Here is a 19,985-nt window from a genome sequence, read left to right as displayed (position 1 = left end):
ATGATCTAGGCATCATCTCTTCTTCTAAAAATCTACAACCTAATAAAAAAAAAAACAAAAAAAAACCAGATGCAAATATGATGCAGATGGAGTGAATATGAACTTCACCAACAGCACCAATGTAAAATAATACAATGCAGCTAATTCACACACACACACACACACACACACACACACACACACACACACACACACACACACACAATATAAGCTAATTCATACACACAACATGGCTGTAGTTGTAGCCAACCATGGAGGCCTGGTTTTCCACCTGAAGCTAATGAAAGAATCCTAGGCCAATCTCAGAGAGACCTCCCAGTGGCTCCTCCCAGTCCCTCTGTATCCATAGCTCCTCCCCCTAATATGTTCCGATCACTGTGGCCAGCAGTGATTGGGCAGCCCGGCAGTATATCCATCCAAGCAGCTGCAAGAAGGAGCTGGGAAATCAAGGCTGCCCATCTGCCCCCCCACTATATATACATATAAGACGCATGTAGGATCAGCTTTCAGGCAAATACAGAGTTATTTATTTATTTTAATTTTTAAGGAAGAATTTTGATATTTGTTTAATTTTTTTATTTTATTTCTGTATTATTGTGGAATATACTTTTGATTAATTAGTGATGTGCAAGTACTGTATTTTGAATACTTAATAACTGTTAAAAGTTCCTGCACAGTATACTAGTGGTGGCTATTGACCATCAATAGTTTGCAACTGTCGTTGGTCTATAGAAGATGCAAAGTTTTTTTTTTTACCATCGAAGTTATGGGACCATCAGCAGCTCCGGCCCAATGAACACGTTTTTTCCTATAACAGGACTTTTTCAAGGTGTGGAAAAGTCGTGTTATATGAAGAAACACGTTGATTAACTGTGTATAAGCGAGGAAGGAGACCAGGGAGTTGGAGAGATGCCACCAGAGAGGCCTACCTGTGTGCCATACTTTTGGGTCAGAACGTATGCTCAACTCGAACTGCTTAATTGACAGTTCCACTTACCTGGTAATTTTCCAGTTCTTTCAGCTAAAGGATTTACATAGACAGTTCTTTGGAGAGCCTACCTGCATGAATTGTCCAATATTTAAGTGTCAAATTTTACCTTTATGTGTGTTTTTTATGTGTCATTAAATGAAGTTGGTTCATGCTGTTGAAGAATCCAAGCGCCCGATAAGTTGTATTCCAATTTTCGTTTATTTAGTTATTCTTGACCTATTTCAATGATCAGTCATAAAGAACCAGCAATTTCTGAGTAATTTCTAAAGAAAATATTTGCCAGTTACTGTATGTGGATAAATTGTTGTCTCTTATCACTAATGACTGAATATTCTTCTGTTGCTCCTTGGGGTCACCTGGAACATTTCTTCATTTCATGTACAAGGGGGATATAATTCATTGCGGACAGAAAAATAAATACGTGCGACCAAAAATAAATCTGACTCTCACAATAATTAATCTCTTAAGGTTATTTTCTCCCTTATATAAAAGTCCTTCCGAAGTAATAATGACAGAAAGAATGGACTGAGGAGGGGGAATGTGCTTAAGGTATTGTCACTCTAAATACACATGTATTTATTAAAGCACAAAGAAACATCTTACAACAAATACTAGGTACAGTAGCGTCATATAATGCAGCACAATAATACTAATACTATGATTATTATGTTTTATATATTTCATGTGACTACTTTTACAAAAATACACACAGATGCTAGCAGAGTTGCACGGGAACTGTTGAGTCACTATTGGACATTAGGATGCACCATTGTTAATTTGATATTAGCTGATGTGCCCGATCTCAAATGGGCAATGAGTTGGGGGCTGGAAAAATGTTTTACCCACTAAGGAGCTGAAACACTGTAGTATCCCAGCTTAGTAGGTGGCTGAAAATAACTGTCACAGTTTGCAGACCATTTGGCAGATCACGTTTTCAGGGCACCCAGCAGCAGCAGAGGAAGAGTTTACCTACGGTCACATTTTTTAAAGAGCGCAATGATGATACATTGACGATACATTGTGATAGGCCACATAACTCAAAAATGAACCAACCAATTACAATGCCAATTTAAATATGCACATCTATGGATAAAGAGCTTTAACTTGGCGTGTGATGTGCCCTGCTTAGATAGCGGTAGCATAGAAATATGTCACTCGTAACAATCCCCTTAATGCTATTCATAAATAGGTCGAATTTAGTGACTTTGAAAATCTCGCTAAAAGTCAGACGCTAGAATGTCCAAGTTGCAGTATTTCCTGGATCTTGGCCATTGTAATGGTTCTGCGACTGTTCCGCGCCACTTGCAAATTGGATTGGTCTTCTGGCGGTATTTAGAACAGGAAGCATCTGGTTTATTCGGACCAACCAGAATGCAACGTATATAGTATAACAGTTGCAGGCCAGAAAGGGGCATAGTTACACACAGTCTCATACATAATTAGAGCTGCTTTGTTTGGGTGAATTGGAATCAGCAATGTTCAAATTAACTTACAAGTATAACATTAGATCACATTTGTAATTAATAAACATTTTAAAAATTATTTCTAACCTTAAAAATGCAAAATATACATTAATTTCACACAATGTATTTTCCATGTCATTTTTCCCGGTTAAATGCATCATATGTGGATCGGGATGAGAACCAGACACATGCTGTTTTTGCTAATTAAAATTATATACTGTATAGCAAATGATATATAGCTACAGTATATTCTGTATGTATGTATGTGCATAACAAATAATGTTACACTGCTTGGCTAGGAAACACTGCATCAGAACATTTTTTCCTGCAGAAAAGATTGCATTTACATAAAGAATGCTGTTTATCATTTTAATCAGCAGAAGCTGCTTGCACGTCTTCTTAGCATTGCATTCATTTAAGAAAAAGGACATGCACAGTAAATGAGCTATTTTGACAAATCAAAGTATAAAGATACCATATATACTCGAGTATAAGCCTACTTTTTCAGAACATTTTTTTTATGCTGAAAATGCCACCCTCGGCTTATACTCAAGTGAGGGTCCCACTTAAGTCAATAAGTTTTCCCAGTTTTTTTGTTGTAAAATTAGGTGCCTCGGCTTATAATCGGATCGACTTATACTCGGGTATATACGGTTTATTGCATTTTTAAGGTTAGAAATAATTTTTTAAATGTTTATTTATTACAAATGTGCTGACATTGTTTAGTTATAAGATTTTGAACATTGCTAATTATAACTCACCAAAACAAACCAGCTTTGAATATGTCTGACTCTATAGAGTTGTTTTGTGTCCGAGTCATGAACATGGCTCCTATCACGGTGGCTGAATTGTATGTTTAACATGTTCAAAACATATGGATCCTACTTTTTACCCGTCATTCGTATTCACAGTTGAAAGCTTTGGACTTTTACTGAAACTGGACGCTATTACACTGGCTGGCTTTGTTACATTTAACAATATTGGACCTACAGTAGCTCAGCTCTCAATATACAGAATGTGACACCTGTGTGTGACTGATTCTCTGATATGTACACAAAGTGCTGCAATGTAACAGCTGCAGTTTTTATTCCAATACAAGTTCTCTTCTGCTCCGTATACAGCCTCAGTCCCACACGGTATACAAGTGTCACATATCACAATAATTAAGTCTCTACCTGTTTTAATTACTTTCACTTGTAGCTTCCCTCTTCTTTGAAGCCCAGCATCTCCTGACTTCCAAGCCCCTTCCTCCGCTGATAACTCTACATTTCTGAATCTAACTTGAGAGCTCTTTGTTATTCAGTCACACTGTCCTTTATTACATCTCAAAATGATGACATACTGTACCTGGGATTCATAGTAGCTTCAGATTGTGAGAAATATCATATATGCAGGATCACACAACTGGAATGTAACAGAGTATGGGTTTGAATCCTTGGTATGGCAGTGCATTGAAATGTGCTATTTATTAAAGTGCATTGTAACTGAATAACAAATGTTAAGTGCATAAACGTGATGTGGTATAGAGAGAAGTTGTGTCCAAATCCATATACACTGTGTGTGTGTGTGTGTGTGTGTACCAATAATACAAAGACTGCAGTTTCAAGAGGCTACTTGAAACTGCAGTCTTTGTATTATTGCTTGCATACTCCGAGTGATATCCTACTTTTGGACTTATATATTATTTCCTTGGATGGGCACCAGAGTATATACACACACATACAGTATTTTACAACACTTGGCTCTGTGCTATCCATTCACAGGATGGGCACTGTATACAGTGTTGTTATGATGGGAGTGGCAATCTGGGCTCCTTGGAAGATGTTGATAACATAGTTAGCTCTACTGTTTCAGGAATTAATTAGAAAACCACTTAAAAGCCTGTCAAAATGTCGGCTTCTGCAATGTAATTTTGCTTTGAACTGTGACAGTTTTACTTTCACTTTGAGCTGTGACAGTTTTTTGCCCAAAAAATCTCCACCCCCAGTCCCTATCTGCTCTTTCTCTCAGGGGCAGATTTATTAAGCTCAGTGAAGTGATAAAGTGTCAGCTATTAACTGTGAAGTTGCAGGCTTGGTTTGAAAAATGACAGGCAGGAGCTGATTGGCCGGTGATAAAAACACTTTATCACTTCACTGAGCTTAATAAATCTACCCCTCAGTATCCAGCAAGCTTGAAACAGATCAGTGTCCCTGCAAACATTGCTTTCACTTTCTGTTGTGACATCTTTTAGCACTCAAAGGAGTAATTTAGTCCATTGAGTGGCCTCTAGTGGTCACTGGTGTTACTTTACTTTATAGTGGTGAGGAGTAGTTAGCCTTTTATATATATAATGATATTAGTTATTGGGTTGCTATTATGATTGTAACCACTCTTTTGTGATTAAGGCCCTTATTCTAGTTCACTCTTTCTGACAAAATCCTTCTTAGATGGACAAAACCATGTGCACTGCAGGTGGGGCAGATGTTACTTGTTACCAAATCTCTCACTTGTTGAATCTCTCGTTTATTAAATTTCACCCAATGTATTATTCAGTATCAGTCTATCCCTAACTAAGCGGGGCATACTTCATTTTGACATCCTGGCAGTTGGAGTTCCAGAGCTGGCATCCTCAGTGATGTTGGGATTCTGATGCCGGTCTCCCAACGGTAGTTAGGATGCCGCCATTGGTATTATGAACACTGGTATCCTGCCCGCCGGGATGCTAAACGCATCTCTTCTCATGAGCAGTGCAGGAATAAACCTCAAGAATGTCTCTAACTTGCTCTTCACTCGAATCCCATAATTAGCATAAATATATTCTTGCACTATAAATGTAACTATAAAATGTATAAATGTATAAATGTAACTATAAATGTATAAATGTAACTATAAATGTATAAATGTAACTATAAATGTATAAATGTATAAATGTAACTATAAATGTATAAATGTAACTATAAATGTATAAATGTAACTATAAATGTATAAATGTAACTATAAATGTATAAATGTATAAATGTAACTATAAATGTATAAATGTATAAATGTAACTATAAATGTATAAATGTAACTATAAATGTATAAATGTATAAATGTAACTATAAATGTATAAATGTAACTATAAATGTATAAATGTATAAATGTAACTATAAATGTATAAATGTATAAATGTAACTATAAATGTATAAATGTATAAATGTAACTATAAATGTATAAATGTAACTATAAATGTATAAATATAACTATAAATGTATAAATGTATAAATGTAACTATAAATGTATAAATGTAACTATAAATGTATAAATGTATAAATATATAAATGTAACTATAAATGTATAAATGTATAAATGTAACTATAATTGTATAAATGTAACTATAAATGTATAAATGTATAAATTTAACTATAAATGTATAAATGTATAAATGTAACTATAAATGTATAAATGTATAAATGTAATTATAAATGTATAAATGTAACTATAAATGTATAAATGTATAAATGTAACTATAAATGTATAAATGTAACTATAAATGTATAAATGTATAAATGTAACTATAAATGTCTAAATGTATAAATGTAACTATAAATGTATAAATGTAACTATAAATGTATAAATGTATAAATGTATAAATGTAACTATAAATGTATAAATGTATAAATGTAACTATAAGTGTATAAATGTAACTATAAATGTATAAATGTAACTATAAATGTATAAATGTAACTATAAATGTATAAATGTATAAATATAACTATAATTGTATAAATGTAACTATAAATGTATAAATGTAACTGACTTTGAACCAAGCTGATGCTCCCTCTTCTACCACGTATAGTCAGTGAATTAGAATAGACTGAGGCTCTGTATGTTAGAGCATTGCAATATTAACAGTCTATTTTGCAGATGTACTAAGCCTGCAGAAGTGATAAATTGGAAGGCGATAAAGCACCAGCCAATCAGCCCCTAAATGCTATTTCACAGGCTGGGTTTGAAAAATATTATTTGTAGGGAAAAGGGGAACTGGGAAAGCAAGTGCACAGGCGTAGGAGATGTGAGTATATATGATACGAGAAAAGTGGATCCACAAGTGTTGGTGATGTTGGAAAAGTATATTCTTAAACAAATGATAAGTGTGGAGGTGCTCAGATATTAAATCAGAAAAAGGAGAGGAGAAAAAATACTCTTTTTGTTGGGGCGCTCTTTTGATGACTAATTTAATGTCTTGAAATTAGTATATTGCTGGGTTGTGCATCTCTTGGAATTTAACTCCTAATTAGTATGCAGGTTACTGTGTTATAGGGGAGGTTCCCCTGGTTTTGGTAATAAAATATAACTTCTAATAACTCAAGAGTAAAATAGGTTAGGATGGACTCACACCAGTGGTGTAGCTAGGTGCCACGGCGCCCGGAGCAAGGGCATGTTTCGCGCCCCTTCCTCCCCCCAATTTGTAGTAGGTGAGGCTCCTGCGCAGTGAAAAGTGGGTACAGCCCAACATTATACCACACACCGTAATGCCCATTGCACATTTTACTAAACTGTGTAATACCAATTACACATAAAGCCACATTCCGTAATGCCAATTACAAATAAGGCCACACATGATGCCCATTGCATACAATATAACACACGCAATGCCCTTCACATACTATATAACACACCGTAATGCCCATGACATACTATATAACACACCCTTATGCCCATGACATACTACATACAAGTGGGCACAAAGTAACACATAGCAAAGGTGGGCATAGGGGAGCACATGGCACAGAAGAGCGCAGAGTAACACATAGCTCAGGTAGGCACAGTATATCACAGGGGCACAAAGTTACACAGGGGCACAAGGGCACAGAGTCACACAGAGGCACAGAGTAATACAGGGGGCACAGCGTAATACAGGGGGCACATGGTAACACAGGGGGGCACAGTATAACACAAGGGTACAGAGTCACACTGGGCATTATGGCGGGCGGGAGCTCGTTCCCCACTAACTCTGCTGCTGCTGGTGGCATTACCTGGGCACAGAGGGAGGAGGGAGAGGATAGGCACAGCACCTGCTGCTGCTGGTGCTCGGATGCTGGGAGACACTGGGAGGCAGGCAACTCAGCTGTGACTGTGGGAGCCGAGTGGGGCACATACACTGCAGCCCGCTCCCTGCTGTGTCCGGGTCGGGAGACGTGCTGCTATTTTCAATTCATGTCTCCCGCTGGACTGCTAGCCAATAGGCGCTTGCGGTCCAGCAGCCACCAGTTGATTGGCTGCTGTACCGCAAGCACCTATTGGCTAGCGCGGTCCAGCGGGAGACATGGATTGAAAATAGAAGCACATCTCCTGCACACATTGGGGAGCCGGTAACGGGAGGGGGAGCGGGCGGGGTAATGGGTGGGGGAGCAGCCAGAGGAGTGGGCGAGCTGGTGGTGCCGGCACGGTTCCGGCACCATGTTATCATCTGACGCCTGGAGATGGTGCTCCTTCGGCTCCGCCCTCACTATGCCTCTGACTAACACACACAAATAAAGACACACACAAAACATGCAATATATACACATATGTACACCGTATCGGAGAGAACTTAACAGGGTATAAGTTTTGGTATCCTTTCTGGATAAATAAGACAATTAGATTCAGCTGTGTATATATTACACTAGGTGATTCATCGCGCCCTATGCCCACTCAACTTGTGACCTCGTGTGGGAGGTGTGTGGTGTGTTGCTGGGGTGGAGGTGGGTAGTAGTACGGTAGTAGTGAGGGGCAGGTGCAGTGCTTGAGATCAGTCTCTAGCACTGTGGTCAGGGGGGGGGGTAGCCACTATGTATTGGCACCGCAACAATGACTACCCCATGCTGCTACCATGGACTCAGTCTCCCAGTCCCTGGCAGTGCCCACACTGAGTCTGACTACAGTAGAGATGGGTCGTTCGTGAACGAAGCAAATCTTTTGAACGGATCCCATGAAAGAACGAGTGAGCAGTCGATCCCAAAAAGGTGATCAGTCGTTCTTTTACTTTCAGCTTCGTTTTTAATTACAATGCATTTTCCTGATCTCAGCACTGCCACCTGTGGCAGCTGAGATGTACTGATTTCGGAGACTGAGTACAGTGCTGCTACTGCAAGTAAAAGAAGGAATAACAAGGCTGATGCTTCTAGGGATGGCCATCGGTTCAGACGCCATCGATGGCGATTCTGCACCCAGCCATTGATCAGTGTTTTACTCGGTCATGTATGTTTTTATTTGTTCAGGTCACTGTTTAAAAAAAAAAAGTAAAAAAATGGCAATAAATGATTGTAAAACAAATTATGCTTCGTTATTATCAAATTACCCCTTCTTCCAAAGTGAACCGTTGACCCGTCTCAAAGATACGGATCTTTTTACTGTCTGATTTGCTGGATCTCAGCTCTCAATAGTGACCCGTTTTGCCCATCTCTGGACTACAGTATATAAACAGACTTCTATTGAGACTTGTCCTCAGGTGACATGTGACCTCGCCGGCCACCTGCCTACTGCATGGAACATGATGTGAGTGACATTGTATGCCTCCAATCAGCAGAACCGTTTGCCGCTGTTACCCTAGCACCAGGCAATAGCAAATGATTGTGGGCAGATCCCAGGTGGGCAGGCCACACCTCAGCCCAAGGCCTCAGTTAGAGAATGACCACGGCGAACTGCAGCTCTCCCGGTGTGGCGGGCCCCGGAGGTCATACTGGGGAGCCCCCAAATGCCCCCGTCTCCCAGCGGCAGCGACTCCCAATGCAGGCAGGCCACCCTCTTATTCCTCAATATCATCTCCCTGGATGGACGCCCCCTGTACCCAGCACCTCAGCCTGCCTGGAGCTCCAAGGTCCCACTCACACCATATCCCCAGCTCCTGCCAACCAACGGCCCCCGGCTCCTGCTCTGCCGGAAGTCCCCCATGCAGGAAGATGCCATCGGGCAGGGGAAGATTGGGCTGCTTACACTTCAGCTGCTCTTCTCAAGTGTACAGACGGCAACGTATGGGGGCCTATGCGCTACCTTGAGGCACACCCCTGTTCTGCAGAAGGAAACGCCTACTGTGGTGACATCACAGGGCTTCCGTGCATGTTCCCTTGGCACTTGTATGTATTAACCAATTGTGTGGTGGGTGTTTCGCCTATAGTGTGTGTGCACATGTGTGGTCATCATGGTTCTATTGTGTGTTGCACTGCGGCAGCTATAGGGTTTATGTTACTCTGTGACTGTCTGTATAACTCCGCCCATGACTACACCCAGCATTATACACACAGTCACAGAGTGACAGTTCTGGCTAAATATATAACAGATGCTTTATGTGTGTCTCTATTTGGGTGTGTGAGTTCATCCTAACTTATTTTACTCTTGAGTTATTAAAAGTTATAATTTATTGCCAAACTCTATAACACAGTAACCTGCATACTAATTAGGAGTTAAATTCCAAGAGATACACAACCCAGCAATATACTCCACTTTATCACTTCACTAGGCCTTCAATTATGCATTTTCCTTATACGCAGTGGTGGATATTACCTATGGGCTGATCCCCCCCCCCCCCTGCGTCCTAGCTCAGTGTCACCAAAGCCAGATGCAGTCCTATTGGAATCCTACATATTGTCTCCTCCAGTGGTGTAACTATAAATGTTGTCGTGCCCCCCCCCCCCCACACACACACACACAAACCCCCCCCCCCATACTACATTTATTATACATACATTTTCAGGATATGTCAAAAAGTTTTACAAAAAGTAAAAAAGTTTTGAAATTAATATTTTAGTATTTCTTCTGTGATTGTATGGACTTTCTCATATCAGCCCCCAAATATAACCCCCCATCATACTCTCATTGTATTGACCCTGATAACGACATTCAATGTCCATCACATCTTGATGAAAATGTTCCACTTGCTCAAAATAGGCCCCAATGTTATATCTCAATTGGTCCAAGTGAGCGTGTCACATGCACTGTAAGGAACATGCAACCCATGAGTTTTATGTTATTTGCATTGAGCGGTGGACTTAGTTTAGCTATCTGAATAGTTACACACTGATTACGTGTAATGAGGGTCAGAATACCACTTGCTTCCCCCCCCCTAATCGTCTCCTCCCTTACGCCCCATTTAGACCTGCAACCCAGCAATCACCCAGCATTTTGAGTGGTGGGTAATTTCGCCAGGTGCATCTGAACCCGATTTACACTGAGCAATAAATTACCGGGTTAAAACCAGGTAATTTACGGTATTTCTTCAGAGTAAAAGGGTCAACCCGGGTCGAAAATCCCGGGTCGCCGGTACTGGTAAAAAGCAGAGCGACCCAGGATTTAAGAACCCAGGTTGACCCTTTTACACGGAACAATTACAAGGTATAACTGCTTCACCCCGTAATCTGAAGTTTGATGTAACTTTCATCCACTTTCATTCAAACACTTTCATATTTATTGATCATTGTAAAAAAAAAAAGGGACATAAGCAAATTAAAAAAAAAAAAAAAAATAAGGTTTTGGTTATTTTTTAATATAGAGAATCATAAAATAGTCATTAAAATAAAGACTCAAAACATGTTTCTGTTGGTGACTGGTGAGCTTTCATTTTACAATGTTTGATGTAAAGTGTACGACCTAATACTTGTGCCGACATATTTATGGTGTTGACCTTTAGTGGTCCATCCAATGCATGTCAAACTAATCTTGGTCAACCCAATGACCCATAACCATGAAAATATAATGTATAATTGCAAATACCATGGTAGATGGAGATGGATACATAATAATAATAATAATAATAATAATAATAATAATAATAATATTACAGATGTACGTCATTCTAATTGTGATCCATAACATGGAATTTGGGAACCAAACTCTACTGAAAGAATTGGTCTTCACCGGATTTTCTCAGAACGTCCAGATTTGTGTTTTTATGTTTGTCTTCTTCTTAATAATTTATACGTTGATCATTGTGGGGAACAGTTTTATAATATGTACTATAATCCTCAGCCCTCAGTTGCACACTCCTATGTACTATTTCCTTTGCAACTTATCCTTCATTGACTTGGGTTACTCATCGATTACTCTTCCAAAAATGTTGATTGATGTATTTTCTAAGAGAAAGTCAATTCCCATCCTTTGGTGTCTGGCGCAGATGAACACCGGCCTGTTCCTAGGAAGTACTGAGGATGTTCTACTGGCGGTGATGGCGTATGACCGGTATATCGCCATACGCTTCCCTTTACATTATACTGTATACATGAACTGGAGGACATGTCACACCATTACAGTCGTTATGTGGTCAGGAAATTTCCTTTTAACAGTCATGCCCATTGTTGCCAAGCCCCTTTTCTTCTGCAAGGGGGAACTAGTGGACCATTTTTGCTGTGAGATACTGGCCGTTCTAGAGCTGGCATGTGGAGACATACCCTTTCATAAAATGGCTCTATTTGTAGGAAGTCTTTTTACACTATTGACACCAGTTATTTTTATCGTGTTGTCCTACATCAGTATTATTATATCTATATTAAAGATCCACTCAGTGGGTGGAAGGTCTAAAGCTTTTTCAACATGTGCTTCCCATTTGATTGTGGTGTTAATGTTCTATGGGACCAGTACGATTACTTATATAGGACAGCAATTGAGTACTTCATCTATGCTGAAGTATTTTGCCCTAGTTTATGGTGTTGTAACACCGGTATTAAACCCTTTGATTTACAGCCTGAGGAATCGTGAAGTGAAGGAAGCATTTAAGACAATATTGTCCAGGAATTCTGGCCTATAGTCTGGAAGTTAGGTGCACTAACACCATAGTCTTCATTCAAATACCCTGTGAGTAATAAGTCTTCAGGGTAGGAAACTAAGACATTTATTTGGTTCTGGTATAGTGGATCATCGGCATCTGGATTGACAATCACATGGTCAACCACTGTTGGTTGAGTGTGTCTAGTTAGACACCTAAAGATAATCAACAATGTCTATATTGACAGCAATGAAAGTTAGATGCAAGCGTTACATCAATGGGAACGTGATCGACAGTCACCAGGCCAGCACAAGTCTTTCATGTTTTTTTTTTTAGATTGACTTGGTTCATACTTTACCATCCAAGTGGGCATAGAGTCAGATAATAATAGTGTGCCCTGTGTACTGAGGCAACGTGCCCAAAGCATGGTGTCCATGTTGACCTGTGTCGACATAGGCAACAAAATATCGTGAAAAACTCATATTGACTTAGTAATTGTCCATCACATCCCCGTTGATCTAGTGCTTGCATCTAAGTTTTGTTACTGTCGATATAGATGCTGTTGACTATTTTTAGGCATCTAACTAGACATGTTCGACCAAGAGTCTTCAACCATGTGATTGTCGATCTAGATGCCATCGATCTGTCATCTGGATACAATTTATTTATGACATACATATAACTAAAACCTGTCAACATGAACTTACATCCTTGGACCATTTTCTAAATGAAATTCATATACCGGAGAACAAAATCATTGTCAAATCTATGAATTAATGATACTCTAACAAGGTGGTTGACTCATTAATATTTGAGAGTGTTACTTTTTATGTCTTTGCCATATGTTTTTTTTTTACTGTATTATTTTGGCATTCATTAAAAGACGTCAGTTTGACTGTTCCACGCAATGCTACTATTATCCTATTATCAAGCTTTACACTGCGAGGAAATCCTGATTATCATTGCAGTATAATTACATGACTTTGGAACTTATTTACTTAGGAAGGACTTCAATAAGGTCTGATTTTTCACCTAGGCAAATAGGAACCGATCCAAATGTGTTTGCCCAAAACTTGCATCCATTTCTGCCTCTATTTCAGATAGTATTGAGGGGAGGGGGAGAGAGGGATTGGAGATCCACACACAAATAGGCAGTGTCCCTTTTATAATTTTATGGATTTGAGTATATACACAAAGGTAAACGGCGCTAATGGACCACACTTATTAGTATCCAAAAGTATAAATTTATTTAAAATACACAAAGAAAATTTCTAATGCAATTTACAATACCACCGGCCGGTAGAACAATCAAATGTGCACAACAATTAATTTTTGACCATAAAAATAATTAAAAACTAAATCACTGAGCTGCAACGTGTGTGACTGGTATCCAATGGTTACATAGTTACATAGTTACATAGTAGGTAAGGCTGAAAAAAGACTTGCGTCCATCTAGTTCAACCTGGTATAGATATCCATTGCTGATTTGGTAGGTTCTGGTATTTTACAGACAAATTATATTTCTTATTTTTACCCATGGATGTTTTTCTCCAGTAAATGTTTGTCCAACTTTGCCTTGAACGCATTTAATGAGCCAGCCATTACCACCTCTCTGGGAAGAGAGTTCCAGAGTTTGACTGTTCTGACCGTAAAGAAATTCTTTCTACTAGCTGAATGAAATCGGTTATTAAGCATATATCTATAAATACCCAATTGGGCTACTGTATGGTGTGGACCTAAGGCTTGGTAGCTTTTCATCAACTTTAAGTGATGTATTCAGGGGTAATCAGTCCCAAAGTCTCACTGTAGGCACACTGATGTTAGTTTGGATAGCAAGCGTATTAGTCAGTCACACAGACAGGCTTGGTTATGGAGCCGCCTTCACAAATGCTCCGTGTTGTAAAGACTGCGAATGCCCATTCATTCAAGCATAGCAGCATATGGAAATTAATAGAATAATACTTAGGCTTCCAATCGATTGCAGGCAGTAGGTAGCAATTTGTAATCCACTTTTGGGTGAGAGTTCACTGGCCTGGAGCGGGTCCCCGGCTGCTGGTCTTCCCGATAATGCAGCCCTCTCTAGGACTCCCTGCTCCGGCAAAGGTCTCCCCGGCTCACGTGGTTTGCTTGTTTGCAGAAGTAGGTAGTGACGTGTGATGATGCGTTTCCCCGCCTTTCTTCTGGTCAGCGGCTTCATCAGATAACTTGTTACCTTGATAACTCAGATAACTTGTTACACTCCATCTCCGTCTACTGCCTGCACTCGATTGGAAGCCTAAGTATTATTCTATTAATTTCCATATGCTGCTATGCTTGAATGAATGGGCATTCGCAGTCTTTACAACACGGAGCATTTGTGAAGGCGGCTCCATAACCAAGCCTGTCTGTGTGACTGACTAATACGCTTGCTATCCAAACTAACATCAGTGTGCCTACAGTGAGACTCTGGGACTGATTACCCCTGAATACATCACTTAAATTTGATGAAAAGCTACCAAGCCTTAGGTCCACACCACACAGTAGCCTAATTGGGTATTTATAGATATATGCTTAATAACCATTGGATTCCAGTCACACACGTTGCAGCTCAGTGATTTCGTTTTTTATTATTTTTATGGTCAAAAATTAATTGTTGTGCACATTTGATTGTTCTACCGGCCGGTGGTATTGTAAATTGCATTAGAAATTTTCTTTGTGTATTCTAAATAAATTTATACTTTTGGATACTAATATGTGTGGTCCATTAGCGCCGTTTACCTTTGTGTATACGTTTTTATCTTTTTGGAGGGCTGAGTATCCCTCATAAACGGCAGCTGGGACCATGACTAGTGCCCTGCGCTTGGTTAAATCCTACTGATTTGAGTATATGTTGGCCGCCTTAATTAGATATAACTCGGCGGGGGTGCTATCCGGGCAAAAGTCAGGACAATTTATTTATAGTAGAAAGAGAAGAATTTGCACGGTGGATGCACACCAAAGACAAAGAGAAGTTTATTACAGAGAAAAATATTTGTTGATAATTTAAACTTTTATTAATCAATTAGAATAAAAAGAAAGGAGGACACTGTCCTGTGCAATCTTTTACATATAGGATTGCATGGGATGGCCTCCTTCTGCGGCTTGTGAAAGTATTTCAGAGGTTAAATTTTTTTGACATACATACACACAACATATAGGGGAGTATTCAATGTTTTTATTCTCCATGTGCAGTGAATCCTGTTTTGGATTCACTGCACATTTGCAGGGTTCAGGAGGGCTGCAGCATTTGCTGCCAGCCCTCCCTGTCACCCTATTCAATGCAGCAGGGGCTCGCTGCCCCTGCTGGCAAATTTTATTCCCTGCGACGAGTGCGGCAGGGAGCCGGGGGACAGAGGCAGGCAGGGAGATGTAAGCCTCCCTGCCTGCCCCAGAATTTGTGGGGGAGGACTCCCGGGCGCACAGGCAGCAGAGGCTGCCCCCCGGGAATGCTGGCATGGGACAGGGGTAGGGAGCCACTTCTCTGGTCCCGCAAGTAACAAATCGGGACCAGAGTGAAGTGAATATATGAATATCTAATGAGCGTCTCCCAGCCCCCTGCTGGCGAATGTGTAAAAAAAATGTAAAAAAAATTAATAAGAATTAAATATATATGTATGTGCTTCAAACACATGAATAAAAATAGCATGCCCCTTCACAGAAAAAAAAATTAGATTTTTTTACACCCAAAAAAAAAACAACCTTTATTTTAAAAGATCACTTTCCAGTTCACCTTAAAAAGATGTTGAATGCAAAACGGTGAATCAGGGCAAAAATCAGGGAGCAAGCAGTTCTCCATCGAGCATTGAATACACTCTCAGTGAATTCCAGTGAAAACACCATTGAAATACACCAGCGAATTGCAGTGATAGCTTTCGGAATGTGACCTTCCTTTCAAGAGCACGCAGATATCTCAGAGCTTTAGAAATGACTGCAGATGGTCTCTTTCAAACAGGTTTATTCACAGTATATTTCCTTAGCTCGTTGGTCATATACTTATACCATGAAACACAAATAATTCCTCCCCCTTATGGGAGGGGATATTACCAAATACATACATGTTCACATGCAACACTCCCCTAGTGTGGAGTTACAAAGTCTATAACTGGTTTGACGTAACTTTACTATGCCATCTCCGATGACATAGCAGAGTGTATTTCCCCATATGGGTGTCATTAGTAACCTTGAATTATCTACAGAAGCTGAAACTCATAAGGAATATATCTTTTAACCCATTCCATTCAGCTTCCTGTACACAAGACAAGTATATATAATGCTAGTACATATGGGTCTTTATAATACTCTGCACTGACAAGAATTATGCTTTGGTATAAGTAATATAATGTTGAGTAACATAAACTCTATCATTTACACCCTCCTTTTTATAATAATTAAACATTACAATTGAGATTACAAAATTATTATAAATATAAGAAAACTCATAGGGCGGTATTCACTGTGAATACCGGCGAGGTGCAGCGAATCCTGTTTAGGATTCGCTGCACATTCGCCACATTCCGGAGCCTCGCCGGCTCCGGTATTCAACGAGCCAGGGGCTCGCTGTCCCTGACCGGCGAATATGAGCTCCTGCGGCAAACGCCGCAGGGAGCCTGAGGACGGTGGCAGGCAGGGAGATGGAAGTCTCTCTGCCTGCCCCAGAGAGCGTATGTGGGGGGGAGGTGGGCTCCCCGGGTGCCAGGCAGCACAGGCTGCCCCCCGGGGGTGCCAGCAGGGGACCGGGTATATTCACTACACCCGATCATGCATATGTAACGATCGGGTGCAGTGAATATATGAATATCTAATGAGCGGCTCGGCTCCGGCGCCCCCTGCTGGCTGGTCAGTGTAAAAAAAAAAATTATTTTTTTTTTAATTAAATATATATTCATGTGCTTACAGCACATGAATAAAAATAGCATGCCCCTCCTCAGAATAAAATTCCTGATTTTTTGACACCAAATGTAAAAAACAAAACACTTTATTTTAAAAGTTCACATTCCACTTCACCATAAAAAGATAGCGATTGCTACTCGGTGAATCATGGCGAAAAAAACCTTGAAATGTATTTGCCATCTGGTCATTGAATAGGGTGATTCACCGTTTTTGTCAAAAATTCACCTTACAGCACAAAATCGCCATAAAAACCTGGCGAATCAACCTCATTGAATACCGCCCAAAGTGGTCGGACATCTTACAATTCAAACTGCCTAACTATGCAAAGGATTATTCTCATCAGATGGTTCTAGTGGGTTATATCCCTGAGAAAGGGTAACTTCTTCCCCTAAAGTCAGAGGGTAACAGGCCGTTGGCTCACATCCATCGGAATAAACTGATTCTCTGCTTTCTGTGTCCTTCCAGATATGAGTTTCTTGAACTTGGTTGTAGTTGCTGCGGACTGACACTGTTTCAGACAAATAGAGAAAACACACATCAATACCTTGAAAGCAATATAAGCAAGTATGCATAATACTAAATTTTTTTTAGATCTTCATGATTTATCACTTGTGCTGCAGGTACTATGCATCCTAGGGTGCAATTCCCATAGTCGCCATAAACAAACCACTTGTAGGCGTATTTCCCACATAAATAATATAGATTCTTTGGGAAAATTGGAGGTATGTGGTCCCACATTCTCCTTAAGTTATCCAATCCTCTTTCTGTCGTTAGACTATCAATTACAAACTCGTTGGAATTTCTTCCTGTCTCATTCATTAAATGTGATGGGGACGAATGTCCACTCTCCTCCCCCTCCTGAAGTAGGACCATGTGAACAGATCCAACTGTTCGTAGTATTAAGGGCATTCCCTACCAAATTATGCAATTGCAACAACATGTTTTGGTTTTCTCCAGTAGGGGCCTTACACCATTCTATGCATGTTTCCTTAGGTGGCTGTCCACAATACTCACAAATACACCTTGAGATGAGTGGTACATTCCTACATTCATGGTTAGGGTTTACTACTTCCCTTTTTCTCACATAATGTGGTTTGGGATAGACTAGAGGTAACTTGTACTGTACTGTTGTTATTAGCATAATCTGGTACCTCTAGTACTGTACATAACCATATTATTGCCACTATTGTGGTTGCCAAACACATAATACATCGCCATAGACTTTTATGGGGTTTGGGCCCCAATAACATCTCAGCAAACTGCATCTTCAAACTTAACTTGTAATTGTTTACAATGGGAGGCATGAATCCATGTGTCACTCCCCTGTAGCTTCACTGATGTTGGTGTAGTCAGTAGGACCTGAAATGGACCATCATATCTGGGCTCGAGCGATTTCCGAACATGTCTCTTGAGATACACCCAATCTCCTGGCTGGAGATGATGAGGATTGTTTTCTGCTGTAGTATCTGGAAGTGAAGCATAAGCTGCAACATGAAGTTGAGTTAGTCTTTTAGTTAGTTCTTTTACATAACAGGTTAGATCTGCATGTTTATGCACAAATTCTTGTGGATAGTAACATCCTATCCTAGGTATGCTACCAAACAAAATCTCATATGGAGAGAATCCTGACGTTTTATGAGGCGTGGTCCTCATACTAAAGAGTGCTAAAGGTAAACATTCTACCCATGTTTTACCTGTGTCTTTCATTGCCTTCATAACCTTAGACTTCAAAGTATAGTTCGTTCTCTCCACGAGACCACTCGCTTCTGGCCTGTACGCAGTGTGAAAAGCCTGTTGTATGCCTAAATCCTGCATTATGTATCTCATTACTTCACCTGTAAAGTGTGTACCCCTATCTGACTCAATGACATCTGGGACACCATATCTACAGACAATTTCTGAGCAGATTTTCTTAGCTGTGTTCCTTGCTGTGGCCTTTGCTACAGCGAAAGCCTCCACCCATTTTGAAAGAATGTCCACTATTACAAGTGCATATTCATACACTCCACACTTAGGCATCTGAATGTAGTCAATCTGCAGTCTCTGAAAAGGAGCTGTGGGATGTCCCCACCAACCGTACATATCTGGTGACCTGGATTTGTAGGTCCTTTAGGATAGCAAACGTCCCCAAACGATAGTCCAGGGGGAGAACCAAATGATATTTATAATAATAATATCTATTTCCCACTGTCCATCTATTATTAACTTTCCAGGGTCTCTCTATAGCCTTTGTTTATAATACATAAAATGAATGGGTAATTTCTGTTGATTTTAAGGAAAACCTGAGACTTGTTAGATATATGATCCAATGATGCGGTTGCTAGGCAACCTGAAATGCCGGTCCGTGCATAGAATATGCTCCAGTACTTTGCTCCCACGTCATTAGACGTAAACTGGAAACACTCCAGGAAGCCCAATCAAACCACAGTATAGAAGCCGGGAACCCGCGTCATCGGATCTACCCAGAAGTATTCCGGACTGGTTTGGGATGACGCGAGGGCCTGAGACAGTGCGGCGCCCGCATACTGTGTTCTCCGCTGACATCGGGGTGAACTGAGGGTCACCCGGATGGAGTACTGAGATCTATTGTCGGCTGTACTAGTGAATAAGAATCAGAAAGCCGGCAACATTAACCTCTGAAGTCCGTGACCCGGAAGTTCCGGGTACCACAGCGCTTTATTATTATTATTATTATTATTATAATTTTATTTATAAGGCGCCACAAGTGTTTCGCAGCGCCGTACAAAGGAACAATACAGGGAGACAAAACTTGGCATAACATTGAATAAATAACAAAAATACAGTACAAATAAAGAGCACCACGGTTCAATACACATTACAGCTTAAATGTAAGTAGTGAGGACCCAATCAACATACAACTAGAGGCTTGAGGCCAATGATGGAGATGAGTATGCAGACGAAG

The 19,985-nt window shown here is 40.1% G+C and overlaps 1 protein-coding gene across 1 annotated transcript; it reads left to right on the top strand.

Annotated features, from left to right (window-relative positions):
- Positions 1 to 11,266: 11,266 nt before the first annotated feature.
- LOC146063076 (olfactory receptor-like protein OLF3) lies at positions 11,267 to 12,196 on the top strand. The gene has a single exon (XM_083175090.1). It carries the CDS (start codon positions 11,267 to 11,269, stop codon positions 12,194 to 12,196), a length of 930 nt encoding a protein of 309 aa, XP_083031216.1.
- The last annotated feature ends 7,789 nt before the right edge of the window (positions 12,197 to 19,985 follow it).

This window comes from Crinia signifera, chromosome 3 (genome assembly GCF_055691185.1).
Source record: "Crinia signifera chromosome 3, ASM5569118v1, whole genome shotgun sequence".
Taxonomy (NCBI): domain Eukaryota; kingdom Metazoa; phylum Chordata; class Amphibia; order Anura; family Myobatrachidae; genus Crinia; species Crinia signifera.
The sequence above is the reverse complement of the archived record's forward strand: the minus strand, read 5'-3'. Positions and strand labels throughout refer to the sequence as shown.